At 37.9% G+C, this 14,852-nt stretch overlaps 1 protein-coding gene across 1 annotated transcript in view; it reads left to right on the top strand.

The window, feature by feature from the left end:
- The first annotated feature begins 7,102 nt into the window (after positions 1 to 7,102).
- The window catches only part of OPRM1 (opioid receptor mu 1), a 50,587-nt gene continuing 42,837 nt past the window's right edge, over positions 7,103 to 14,852 (top strand). Inside the window, exon 1 of the mRNA XM_028510468.2 lies at positions 7,103 to 7,600. Within this exon, the coding sequence (XP_028366269.1) occupies positions 7,305 to 7,600 (296 nt within the window). The 5' untranslated portion in view covers positions 7,103 to 7,304. The remainder of the gene's footprint in view (positions 7,601 to 14,852) is intronic.

Raw genomic sequence — 14,852 nt, forward strand, 5'->3', positions numbered from 1 at the left:
TTCTTTTTATTGTTCAGGTACAGTTGTTTCCATTTTCCCCCTACTACTCACCCCACCCCACCCATTCCCCACCTCCCACCTCAATTCTTTTCCCCTTGGGCTTTGCCCATGTGTCCTTTAAACAGTGTCTTTGATGACCCTTCCCTTTTCCTCCCCCATATCCCCTCTCCCCCTCCCCTCTGGTTACTGTCAGTTTGTTCTTTATTTCAATGTCTCTGGTTATATTTTGCTTGCTTGTCTTGTTGATTACATTCCACTTATAGGTGAGATTATATGGTACATATTGCTTCTATTGTTCCTATAGACAGAAGAGTCACAGAAAAGAGAAAAATAAGGCAAGGTTATATTAACACATCTTTCTGAAGCTGCAAATGGATGCAGTGGAAAGCTGGAGTAGGTAGTCCAATGTAATGGGTAAAGCTTATACCCACACAGAATCTAAACGTAAGTTACTGGTAAGGTTATCATAAATTCGTTTTAATTTTATGTTAAAATCAATCAGAGAAAAACAGCAAAAACAAAAATTAAAGAAAAATACATGGAAGCTTAACCCTATAAAAAATTCTACAAGTAGGAGTTTATGTCTCTATGTTTTTTAAAGGTCTTTTTATTGTTATTCTATTACAGTTGTCCCATTTTCCCTCTTTGCCCTCCTCCACTCAGCCCATTCTCCATTCCCAGAGTCAATTCCCACACTGTGGTCCATGGCCATGGGTCATTCATAGATGCTCTTTAACTACTCCCTTCACCTTCTTTCCACCACTATCCCCCCTGCCTCCCTCTGGTCATTATCAGTCTGTTCCATGTTTCCATGCCTGTGGTTCTATTTTGTCTGTAAGTTTATTTTGTTCATTGCATTCCTCTTATAGGTGAGATCATATGGCATTTGTCTTTCACTGACTGGCTTGTCTTTAAAGATTTTATTTATTTTTAGACAGAAGAGAAGGGAGGAAGAAAGAGAGGGAAACATCAATGTGTAGTTGCCTCTCGAGTGCCCCCTACTGGGGACCTGGCCCACAACCCAGGCATGTTCCCTGATGGGAATCGAACTGGCAACCCTTTGGTTTGCAGGCCAGGGCTCAGTCCACTGAGCCACACCAGCCAGGGCATTGTCTCTTCAATGTTTTGTCAAAAACACAGCTTCTTTTGTATCCATGAGTCTGACTAACAGCTGTCAGAGGGGAGGGCATTGGGGGCTGGGTAGAATGGTGAAGGAATTAAACAAAGGGAAAAAAAGAAAGAAAGAATCATGGACATAGACAACAGTATGGCACTTGTCGGAGGAAAGTGGATGTGTGGGAAGGTAGAAGAGAGAGGGTAAAGGGGGAATAAATGGTGATGGAAGGAGACTTGACTTGGGGTAATAAAGACACAATACAATAATATACAGATGATGTATCATAGAACTGTACACCTAAACCTATATAATTTTATTATCAATGTCACCCTCAACAAATTCAATTTTTTTAAAATTATAAATAAATAAAATAGAAATACAACCCCTTAATTTTAACATAAAATATTTAGTAAAATTATTTTTTTACTAAAGGTTCTTAAGGAAAACAATCAATTGTCTCACACAAGTGCATTAAGTTCTGAGATTCTTTGTTCTATATCTAGATTGCATCTAACTATTTGGTCTTTGCTGCTTTCCTGGCAATCAGTTGCTACAAAAATGTTTACAAAAGATCTGCTATATTCCATTACTGTGCCAGTCCACATTATCAAACTAGACATTAAAATCAATTACATGATGGAAAACAATGCTACTCTCCTCACTAAATATTTTTCAATTTGGGAAAATGGAGGTTATTTTCCCTTAAAAAATATTATGTTTACATGCAATAAATTTAATGTTATTTGAAATGAATTGATAAAGAAATGTTTTTTTAATTTTTGTTTTAATTTCTAGTGTGATAAACTGTTATAAATGTAGCCCTCATAAATAAAAGATTTTTTAATTCTCAGTAATTTTTAAAAGTATTATCTTAAGACCAAAAAATATGACAGCTCTTTGTCCAAAGAGAAAGTGATGAGACTATATTAAAGCAATGGCAGTTATCTGAAGCTGAAATGGAAGAGAAAGGCTCGAATAGTAATGAGGTTCCAGATTTTAAGAAAATATTTAGCTCTGCAAATCACTTAAACTAGCCCTTGGATGAATTATTCAAAAAAGTTGAGTCGGAGTCATAAATACCAGCATCTAGCCCTTAAGGGAATCAAGCCCTTTAAGGTCCATTCTATACCAGTATGAAATATAATGTAATGTTTCTAATAATTCTTGTTAATCTCCAGGCCACATACAACAAGACATACAGAGCTAAAGGCAAAGGATAAATTCTTTCATATATAAGTAGTCCTGCCAAACTCCTTTGAAGTTAATTCCCTTATTTTTATTTTACAGAAGAGAAAACCAAGTATCAGGGAGCATTATATATAGATATATATAGATAGATAGATAGATAGATAGATAGATATAATATATAATATAGATATCTATATCTATATCTATATATATATATATATATATATATATATCTCACAAGGAAGCAAGTAGCAGGGTGTGGATTTTGAGTTGCTTTGTTATTTAAAGTCAAGGGCTTATACCCACTCTATCCCAGATGTCTTTCTTTTAGGTTTATCAGGTTGAGGTAGTTGTAAAATTTCTCTTTTTTTCTTTTTTGTTTTATTTTTACCTTATAAATAAGGGTAGCTGTTCCAATTCTCTGGATGTTTATGTGACAATACAGTGATCAAGGATAATTTTGTATCCTAATTTGTTTATATTTTCATTAGTTCTATAAATTTAGATGTTAGATAACAGAAAATATTTGCAAACACATAATATATTCTTTTAATAAAGCCTTGGATATCCCCCTTTTTCCTGAACTTCAAACCATTGTAATAGTCTCATGCATAGTATTCATGTCGATGTTCTACGTTAATACCTGTTAGTAGTGTGTTCCATTAACAAGCACTCTAAAAAACAAAATCAAGACTAAGCTATTGAAATAAGTGTGGGATGATGGCAATTACATGAATAACTAAAGTCAACATATTTTGAAATTCAAGGAAGAAGAGTAACTTTTAGCACGTGCCTAGATCCATGCTAGCTATTACTAAAAGCATTTCTTTGAAGCAAATATTATTTTGAAAAAAAATGCATGACATGGACTTAATATCAACATTAAATTTTGACTGACAGATAAGTTTTTCTTTTTTTCAAATAGAAAACCTATGTTAGGCAAGGACTCTCTACATAAAGGCAGATATTTCTATTATACAAATAATACATAAAGGAAATGAAGTGTTATTTGATTAGAATCCATGTTACCTAAAATAGCTAGGCTTGTAGTAAACTGACTCAAGTACATACAGTTAGTTCACCTCCTTTCACAAGAGACCTGAGATTTCACAGCAGACTTGAGATCCCTCCAGCAGAAAATGTGCAATTATGGAAACAGAGAACATCCTATATGGCAGCTAAGATATAATGGAAGCTAGAATTTGAGGTCTTGTATACTATGTATTAAGTGGTATTAATTGTTTATTCTTTCACAGCTCTTCCCTGGGTTCCCTAAGGCTGTCTTAAGATATTTGAAAGAGAAATTAAACTTGTTCTGCATTTTTCCAAATTGTATATTGAATAGATGTGAGATACAGCGATACAGATGTTAGTAAAATTTAATACTTTCAACAATGTCTACTTTCAAAAATTCTACATTTAAAATAGAGAAATAGTTATCCTTAATGAAACTTAAAAAAGAATAATAGAAAAAGAAAACATCAAATTTCACTTAGAAACATATAGTTGAAGCTCAAAGTTCAAATGCCTAGTCCAAACAATAATATTTAAAAAAAAATAGAATGAAAAAACAAATAATGTTTCCAGAGAAGTACAATAGGAATTGTGTTGCTTGTTGAGTACTTCCAGAAGAGAAGTCACAAGGCTAGTCTATACGCCTATATACATTTAAGTCCTGGCTGATTAGCAGAATATACAAAGTGTTTTTTTTTTTTAAGTATTATCATTAAAGTATTCATAGAAGTGTTTTGTTTTTTAAAACCACCCAGATTAATTTAGATGATGTTATTATCTTAGTCAGTCTGTGCTGCTACAACAAAATACCATAAACGGAGTGATTTATAAGCAACAGAAATTTATTCCTCATAGTCTGGAGGTTGGAGGTCTGACACCTTGGGACCAGCACGGTGAGGTTCTGGTGGGGGCTCTCTTCTGGCTCTCAGTCTGCTGTCTTCTCACTGCACCCTCGGTGGAAAGACAGCTCGGAGTTTCCTGGAGTTTCTTTTATAAGGGCAATCATCTCACTCATGAAATCTCTACCGTTGTGACCTAACTACACCCCAAAGACCCCATCTCCTAATGTCATCACATTGGACGTTAGGATTTCAACACATGTCTTTTGGGGAGACACAAATATTCAGTCCATAGCTTTTGTGAAAACCACGCTACTTATTTTTCAACTAAATTAAAATATTATATAGGTGCATACATACAGAAAGCAAAAGGAAGGGAGTCCACAGTATATTAAGTACTACGTTGTGAGCAGACCAGCCCTCAAGAACCCTCAGGTGATATAAAGCTGGGCAGGTAGGACATATGAAGTAGGAAGCATGCGCATGAAAGAGGACAATCACTATGCCAAGAGATTTCTAGATTTGAACCAGGAACTGCATCTAACAAGATATAATATTAAAATAAAAAACCTATACTGTTGTACTGAGATCCTTTTAAAACAACCATATGTTCATGGGACAAGAAAAATGTGACTCATCAGGCATAAAAAGCAAGCTCCTTTGTTCAGAAACAATTACAGCTATCGTTTTTAACTCCACACCTGGTCCAGAGTAGATCTTTAATGAGTATATGCCAAACTGACTTGAGTCACGTTTAGAGGATTTTGTCAATACTAAGTCTAAGGAAGAGTCAGGAGACCAATGTAACTTTAAAGTGTGGGTGGGGGGTGGGGGTGATGTGACCTTCCAATAACTATATTGGTAGAAAGAAGAAGTTTATAGTCTTGCTCAGTTTTTATGGGTCAGACCAAACAGCTATTTTTACCTCTGGAGTCATACTTTAGGAGCAGATAGACAAACTATAAAGTGAACAGATAAAAGACAAAACTATTAGAACAAAAACCCAAAACTATATCGTATAAGAAACAACCAAAGGGCTCTGGCTGGTGTAGCTCAGTGGACTGAGTGAGGGCCTGTGAACCAAAGTGTTGCTGGTTCAATTCCTAGTCAGGGCACATGCTTGGGTTGCAGGCCAGGTCCCCACTATGGGGTGTGCAAGGCAACCATACCTTGATATTTCTCTCCCTCTCTTTCCCCTTCCCTTCCCCTCTCTCTCAAAATAAATAAATAAAATAAAATAAAAAGAAATAGCCAAAGGAAGTAATGTTTAACTTGTAGAAGAAACTACTACATTATTTCAAATACATAAAATGTAATAATAATATTTATGATTTATTAAACAACTACTATGGCATTATCTCATTTAATCCTAACAGACATGTGAGGTATTATCATTTTTTTTTTACTGTAAGAAAACTGTCACTCAGTGAGGTAATGTAACATATCCAAACTCATACACCTAAAAAGTTTCAAATCTAAGGTTCACAACATGATTCCACTCCAAGGCCAGGTTTTGTTACATTGTACACAGTTGTTGTGCACATGATGTAAATTCAGACTGCTGCTACATGCCCTCAAGAAACTGAACAATGGCAGACAGACTGCATGCAGCTCAGTGTGAGTGAACTGATACATTATTTCATAGGACAAAATATGGTAAGGTATTTTTACTTATGAGTTACCTGTTTTCAAGAAGATGATAAAAAATAATATTAGGATTAAATATTCCTTCCAAACTTCCTAACCCACCCCTCTCTCTGCTCCCAAAGAGTATAACTTTCTACAACCAATTGGGGGTATTTAGTGCTTACTGTTAAAAAATATATGCATACACAAGTATACACATGTATAAAAATGAGAACTACCTCAGAATTAGTATTAATTTTACTCCCCCCACCAAAAAATAACCTCATTGGATTGATTTACACATTTATTTCTAAAATAGAAGTATTTATGTGCCTGGAAATTAGGTATCATATCTTAAAATATATCAATATTCTTTAAATTTGTGTGAGCCACTACAGTTAAGAAATCTACGAGCTTCCTCCTGAAATTTCCGCACAAGAAAACAGCCTGAGTCAATGCAAACGCTGTTTGGTTTTTGACACCATTTTCCTGAGACTCACACTCGCACGTGAGAAGTCTGCAGATAACACGGGTAATCAATCACTTCAAATGAATCCATGAGATTTAAGATGTGGAGGTTACCCATCACTGTTGGCTGGCTTTCCTGGATGCCACCACCAAGCCCTGATTTCTGCAACTCGTTTCTGGTGCCTCTGGCCCACAGGACAGAACCCAGAGGCAGCGGGAGCCTCTACGCTGGGAGAAAGCCAGGGACTGGAGGATAAAATTAATAGGTTCCACCCACGAAAGTTGATACATTCCTCATGTCTTTTTGGGAGAAAAGAGCACTGTCGTCTCCGGCAGGTTTGGAGGGTTGTAAATTCCCATTTATCACATGCAAAACACAGTTCCCTTTTTCCTGAATGTGCAGGAAGGAAAACCAACGAACAGGAATTGATTGCCCTCTGCCTTAAATGACTGCGGAAGGCAGTAGGGACGGAAGCGGGTAGGGTTGCAGGGGTCGCTCGAGTCGCTTGAGGCCAGTGCCCTATCACATTATACACAGAGAAATCTGCGCTGGAAACACAGTGATGTCAGCCGCCTTTCTCACGCGTTACTGCTGTCAAAAACTAACTCTCCGGTTGTCTCACTCCCCACCCTTTCCTCCCAACTCCCTTCTCCCTGCCGCTCCTCCTTAGGGGTGTTTGCACAGATGAGTGCCGAGGGCGGGGGAACAACTGGTTGGATCGCTTTGCGCAAAATCCACCCCTTCTCTCCCGTCCCTCCCCTCCAGCCTCCGCGTCCTGCCCTGCCCTCCCTCCCCACCCCCTAGCGGTGCGGGGTTGGGGACCAGTCTCTGTACTACTAGGGTGGGAGGGGGCTGCAAGCGGAGGATAACGTCAGATGCTCCGTGCTCCCCCTCCGCCTGGCGCTCCCATCTGGATCCGCCAGGGGTGGGCTCTGTCAGAGCAGCCGGAGCCCCGGCAGCCGCGGGAGGAAGCGGCTGAGGCGCGCGGAGCCCGAAAAGTGGGTGCGCTCGCGGCTACCTCCCAGCCCGGTCCGGACCGGCCGTCAGCACCATGGACAGCGGCCCCGGCCCCGGGAACGCCAGTGACTGCACGGATCCCTTCGTGCGCTCCGCCAGTTGCGCGGCCGCAGCCCCGAGCCCCGGGTCCTGGGTCAACTTGTCCCACCCGGAGGGTAACCTGTCCGACCCGTGCGGCCCCAACCGCACCGAGCTGGGCGGGGGCGACAGCCTGTGCCCTTCCAGCGGCAGCCCTTCGGTGATCACGGCCGTCACCATCATGGCCCTCTACTCCGTCGTGTGCGTCGTGGGTCTCTTCGGAAACTTCCTGGTCATGTACGTGATTGTCAGGTAAGAAAGGCGCCAGGGCTCCCAGCGGAGGCTCCGGTGGCTAACAGCGGCGCAAAGGGGTACCTGAGCCTCCAGGCAGAGTGTTGGGCGAAATCCTACTTTTCTCTTCCCTCCCCCCCCCCCCCCCCCCACTGGTGAAGTAGAACCCAAAATTTCAGAGACGGAGAAGTTGCTTTGGTAAAAGCTCTGAAGCTCTGGCAAAAAAAAATGTTCTTAGAGCTCCTTGATACTGCTCCGAAATGTCCCCTGGGCACAATCCCACAGCCCTTTTAGCAGAAGCTGTGGAAACAGTAATTTGCGAATAATGGGAAAATAGTTTATTTCCTCTACCTGGGGGACCAGGCCGGGGCTCCTTCTCCGTCCTTTTCAGAGATGAACCTTAGCAACTTTTTGTGTTCCTGCTGGTTTCCATGCACTTTGCTGTCGGAGGTTGCCACCCTCCTCTTCCCTGGCCAAACCCCACTCCCACCGTCCTGTGGCCACACTCTAAAGGACGTTTGCCTGTGTGTCTCTCCACGGTGTTGCTTTGTTGTAACAAGTATGACGGTTGTGTTGCCTGGGCCGGTTTTCAGGGAGCAGCTGTGGATGGATCAGCCAGGGGCGTCACACACTGAAATGGGCTCAGGAGAGGTGCAGGATACACTGTTTCACCGCTTCCCAAGGGGGGACCCGGTAGACGCGACTCTAAGCAGCATCAGACTATTATATAGGAAGTTGTAATGATTGTTCTTTAAAAAATAAAAAGTGTCTTTATCCTGGGAAATTATTTCAAAGGAGTTTGTGGCCCATTTTCTGTTTTCCCAGATGCTCCAGGTTTACTTGGCAAAGCGTGTGCAAGCTCTCAATATGAGTTGAGATTGCTGTAGATTGTGTTAGTATTAGTGTTAGTGTTGATGGGTGTCCTCAGATCCTACAGGTTAATGTGGGCGACCATACCGTCAATCTTGTTAAAGTAAATAAAGAATTTAACACTTTCAAATGGTCCCTGATTGAAGATGTCCTTCCTACAAAGAGAGGTTCTATTTGTTCTATGTATGTAGTGAACATGGAATTTTCATGTTTAGCTCCAACATTTGCTTCATCTATTCAGCCAATATTGCAGATTTTAGGGGGCATTTTTAATCATTTAACAATTTCTTTTCTTCATTGTGCTTTCATTACCTATGTACTGCATGTAGCTTGTAATCAATTCTTTATACTTATATATCTGATTTCTTTAATTATGATTATTAAACAGTAATACTAATATCCCTGATCTTTTGATGAAGAGTAAGATAAGTAGTGTCTCTGACAAAACAGCACCATCTGTTGAGGGGAAAGCTAACAACAGAAGATAATGCAGGAAGGCAATCAACGGAAGAATTCATTTTTCCAAACATTTACTTTTTAAACATTTGTTATAATAAACATTTTATTTACTTATGTAGTCTAATACAAAGACTTGTGCCAAAGATAAAAACTGTGTCTCCCTTTGAATTTATGATAATCAAATCATAGTTAAAGGTCTGCCCTATGAAGAGAAAATATGTTTCTGATTTTCCTAAGAAAATTCATGGAATCAAAAGCTTCTAGGACTGGAAGGGGCCCTAGAGATTATCTAGGCTGGATGAGTCAACTGAGGCACAGAAAATATAAATGATTTCTCCAAGGACAGATAGCTTATTAGTTCAATACCACTGAATCTCTCTGGCCAGTATAATTTTCTGTTCATTAGAGCAGCAAAGCATGATTTTGGTTAATTATATAAAAGATTGACAGAGTAAGTTAAGTTAGCAGTAATAATGTGGAAATAATAAATTTCTCCATATTTATCTCTGGAATTCTGGAGAATAAAGGACAAAGAGAGATTACCAAAACCTCTAGAAATTCTGCCATCTAAAATATTATATTTATTCTCTCTTTTGGGGGGGTGTTTTCCTTCATCATTTTTCTTGCCCCCAGTTCATGCTTTTCAATAAATAGACAGCCAACAAAGCATCAACTGGCTGTGAAATACGCAAATGGTCTTATTCTGGAGTTGAATAGATTTCTGATTTGGTGAGTTTATCTTAAAAGGATTACCTCTGACCTCTTAATGACTTGGGAAATGATGGTGACATTTTAGCTTACTGAGAACAAGATATTATGCTTTACTTCTCTGTACTGAAAGTTCTACCAAAAAATGCCAGTAGGATTTCAAAGGTCACCACAAACACCAACCTGTGGCAACTCAAGTGTTTAATCCAAGGTTGGGTAACCCCCTGAGAATATTACTGTGAAACAGAAAAGACATTTCAGAGACCGATGAAGTGATGAGGGAAGTAACTGGGAATTGAAGAAAGTATGTCTTGTTTAGCTGAGAATATTTAACTGGACTGTTTCCAGGCTGTGTTGTTTCCTCTACAAAATGATCAGTTCAGGGATAGTATTATCTTTTAAAAGGAAGATGAGGCTAAGGGAGGTCAACTATATGGTAATAGGAGACTAGACTTTTTGTGGTCCAGTGAGCACACAATGCAGTACATAGATAATGTATTGTAGAATTGTACACTTGACACATAATCTTATTAACCAATGTCATTCCAATAAATTTAATGAAATTTTTTTGAAAAATATAAGTATAATGCTACATCTTTTCAAGTTGACATAAAATGCTCAGTTCCTGTTATTATTTAAAATTTAATAGGTACTTTAAAATGGTCAAGTAGTTACAGTTTTCTAACCCGATTAAGGCAATATTTATTAGAATAGTTAGTACAAAAATAGCCCTGGCTGGCATAGCTCAGTGGATTGAGCGTGGGCTGTGAACCAAAGCATTTCAGGTTCGATTCCCAGTCAGGGCACATGCCTGGGTTGCAGGCCACATCCCCAGTGGGGGCCACGTGAGAGGCAACCACACATTGATGTTTCTCTCTCTCTCTTTCTCTCTCCCTTTCCCTCTCTAAAAATAAATAAATAAAATCTTTTAAAAAAAGAAAAAATAGCTGGAAATTCAGGTGCCATAATTAATGTTTTTCTGCTCCGTGTCTCAACTTCACCATCATCATAACAGTATAACACCTGTATAACAAGTATAACAGCATAACAAGTAGGATTCTTAGCTGGTGCTGTTCTAAGGAACATAAGGGAGGAAAAAAGATAGAAGCCAAAGAACGTACATGGACAACCCATGGACAGGAACTAAAGGGGGGATGAGGGTGGGAGGGGGTATGCAGGGTGAAGGAGAATAAAGGGGGGAAATAGGAAAACTGTAATAGTATAATCGATAAAATACATTAAAAATTTAAAAAATGAAAAGAAAGAAAAAAGATAGTGTTATCTGACCTACAGATTTCAAATCAAAATGTTAAATGATGGAATACTATAACTGTTCATCACCTGAAAGTTTGTGGGGGGTTTTTTTTTGGTTTTAAAGAAAAATTTTGCAGGATAATATCATAAAATCACTGCAATGATTCTGGGAAACATGGTGATAAAATATTATTAAATGTAGCAATCATTTACAATGGGATGATAGTATATAATTGTCAGGAATATTTAAAGAAAACAATCCAAATAATGCACAAAGTTATAGTTACCAGGAGTGTTTTACTTATTGAAAACATCTAATTAAAGGGTAGAATTAACCATAACTGTAAAACTGATGTAGTCCTAAGTGTGCTTATTTTGTGAGATTTTTTTTCCAAAACGATTTGATCATGTAGTCACGGCCATGGTATGCAGCTACTGATGGGGAAAAAAGTAAAAATTAGAAAGTCTTGTATCTCTCTGGAAGCTCTAATAAAGAGCATCACCTGAAATTGCCTTCATTTTTAAGATTGCTTCTCAATTTGACTAGATAAACTCTTAATATGACTAGTTATCAGAGAAGAGCACTTAAATGTATGCATGATGTTATTGCAATTTTTCTTTCACTAAAAGTATTTTTGATTTTTTTAAAAGAATTTCATTTATTTATTTTCAGAGAGGGATGGGAGGGAGAAAGAGAGAGAGAGAGAGAGAAACATCAATATGCGGTTGCTGGGGGTCATGGCCTGCAACCCAGGCATGTACCCTGACTGGGAATCGAAACTGCGGCACTGTATTTTTTACTTTAAATCAAGTTTTATGAGCTTACACTAGCTCTATATACTAAATCTTCTATTCAGGGTCAAGCTACAAAATGATCAGTCACACCTGATTGAAACAGAAGCATACATTTTTCACTCAATCCAGATAAAAGTAGCTTAGAAAATAAGAAATAATAATTTTATTTAGTTTAAGGATATATATGAATGTATTCATATATACACATATGAATTAATTTGAATGCATATGTCACTGAATATGGTCACTAGTGATTTTTATAAAATAAAAAAGGTTAATAGCTCATTTAGAAACTCAAATACTTACAAAACCCATTTTTCTTTTTTTTTTTAACTATAAAATATCCAAGTTAGGGTATTTCTAACTAAATGAAAAATAACTTCTAAATGAAATTCTGTTCTTAACATAATAGCTTACCATCAAAACATAAACATTTAATGGGATGCCTACTACTTCTCAATAGAGAGCTCCTAGTGTCAACTATTACAATTTAAACTTTAACCACTCACTCCAATACAGTTGCTGATGCTGTTGGCAACAACTGTTCCTCAGCATGTCCTGAGAACACCAAATTGCTTTTAACTTTTTATATTGAAAAAAGTGGCTTTGTCGTTTTTATAGAGTTATCATTGAGTTTCTTTTCCTTCTCTCCTTTCTTTTTTGAAAGAATGGGGTATCTTATGTTTTATGAAGTATTCCCAACATAAAGGAATGTATAGAGAATAATAAAAGATTCTTCATCTTTAAAAATTGACATTTATAATTAGGATATAATTATATCCTAATTTGTATATGTACACACACACACATATGTCCTTTAGTAATATACAATATATTGGGTTGGCCAAAAAGTTTATTTAGTTTTTTCCATAAAATAAAGGACACATTTTTCATTTTCGCCAATAACTTCATTGATTTGGATATTTTGAGGATGTTGGCTATCTCCTGCATGGTAGAACATGGGCTGTTCCCAGCATCTCAGTTTAATCACATCAGTTTGACCAGTTTGATTGCTAGTCTCCCAGACCACAGAGCATCACCCACTGAGAAATCTCCAGCATGACGTCTCACAAACTACGTTTTTTAATTTATGTTGTATTGTTTTTTCTATTATAGTCATCCCAATTATTTCTCTTTTGCCTTCCTCTACCCAGCCCACCCCGCTTGCCCACAGTCACTCCCCTCTCCATTGTGTGTGTCCATGAGTCATTTCGACATGTTCGACAAGACACAGCACCCTCTCCATACACTGCATAAATTGGTTTTTATTTTTCACTTCAGTTGCATTTTTACCCTGCTTGAAATAATAAAGCATAATATGCTGAATATGTTGTGTGTTTTCTTCCATCTTCAGCATTAAAATGGCTACACAAAATTCACCAATTTTGATAGGTTTTTCTTTAAATGCACGCTGATATGACAGCTGTCACAATACAATCTAACAAAATTGTTTCAAATGAAGTTAAAGACATCTAAGGTCTACTAGAGCCACCTAACGAAAATATTTTTCTAAAAAAACAAATTTTCTGCCAAAGCAATATATCGCATATTATACATAACAATATACGAGGTCTGTCCTGAAAAAATCCAACTGTTGTTAAGATAATGAGAATGGTTTACATGTCATCGATGTAACCTGGCAGCCAAGGAGAGTGGACTGGAATGTACATACATGAACAATGATGACTTCATTATACTAGTTGGTGGGGGTGGTAGATGCCATAGAGTGAGCGCGTGTACTGTGTGGCCAATGACTGAGCAAGGACAGCAATAAATCTGCATCAAATTTTGCATTAAGCTTGAACACTCCTCTGAGGACACTATTCGGATAACTCAGAAGGCCACAGCTGTGAGCAACTGTGACTGTCAGCTTCATCACAACATACCTGCCCATGCATGACATCTTATGCAGAGGTTTTTGGCAAAACATCAAATCATCCAGGCGACAGCCACCCTACAGCCCAGATCTGGTTTCCTGCAACTTCTGACCTTTCCCAAAACTGAAATCACCTTTGAAAGGAAAGAGATTTCAGACCGTCAATGAGATTCAGGAAAATATGACAGGGTAGCTGATGGTGAATGGAAGAACTGTGTGAGGTCCCAAGGTGCCTACTTTGAAGAGGACTAAGGCATCATTGTCCTATGCATAATGTTTCTTGAATCTTATATCTTTGATAAGTGTCTCTGTTTTTTATATTACATGGTTGGACACTTTCTAGAGAGACTTTGTATAATATTGTTTATATGCACATATATAATATGTAACAGATAATTACATAGTAATATATAAAATATATGATGCATAATATGTAAGAAGCATTCTTTTTAATTATATTTTATTGATTATGCTATTAAGGCTTTCCCAATTTTCCTTATATACCAATCTTGACCTGATAGCCCACCTTCCTCCAGCAATCTCCCCTTAGTTCATGTCCATGGGTTGTGCATATAAGTTCTTTGGTTTCTCCATTTCTTATACTATTCTTAACATCTTCCGGTCTATTTTGTACCTACCAATCATGTTTCTTAATCCCTGCACTTTTTCCCCCATTCTCCCTCTTCCCCCATCCAGCTAATAATACTCCAAATGATCTATGATTCTGTTCTTGTTCTAGTTATTTGCTTAGTTTGTTCTTTTAGATTCAGTTGTTGATAGTTGTGAATTTGTTGCCATTTTAATGTTCATAGTTTTAATCTTATTTTCCTTAAGTGAGTCTCCCTAACATTTCATGTAATAGTGGCTTGGTGATGATGAGCTTCTTTAGCTTTACCTTGTCTGGAAAGCACTTTATCCACCTTTCTGTTCTAAATGATAGCTTTGCTGGGTAGAGTAACCTAGGTTGTAGGTCCTTGCTTTTCATCACTTTGAATACTTCTTGCCTGCAAAATTTCTTTTGAGAAATCAGCTGATAGTCTTAAGGGAACTCCTTTGTAGGTAACTCTCTGCTTTTCTCTTGCTGCTTTTAAGATTCTCTCTTTATCTTTAACCTTTAGCATATTAATTATGATGTATCTTAGTGTGGTCCTCTTTGGGTCCAACTTGTTTGGGACTGTCTGTGCTTCCTGGACTTACATGTCTGTTTTCTTCAGCAAATTAAGGAAGTTCTTTCATTATTTTTTTTCAAATAGGTTTTCAGTTTCTTGCTCTTCCTCTTCTCCTTCTAGCATCCCTATGATTCAGATGTTG

Source organism: Phyllostomus discolor, chromosome 4 (genome assembly GCF_004126475.2).
Source record: "Phyllostomus discolor isolate MPI-MPIP mPhyDis1 chromosome 4, mPhyDis1.pri.v3, whole genome shotgun sequence".
Lineage (NCBI taxonomy): Eukaryota > Metazoa > Chordata > Mammalia > Chiroptera > Phyllostomidae > Phyllostomus > Phyllostomus discolor.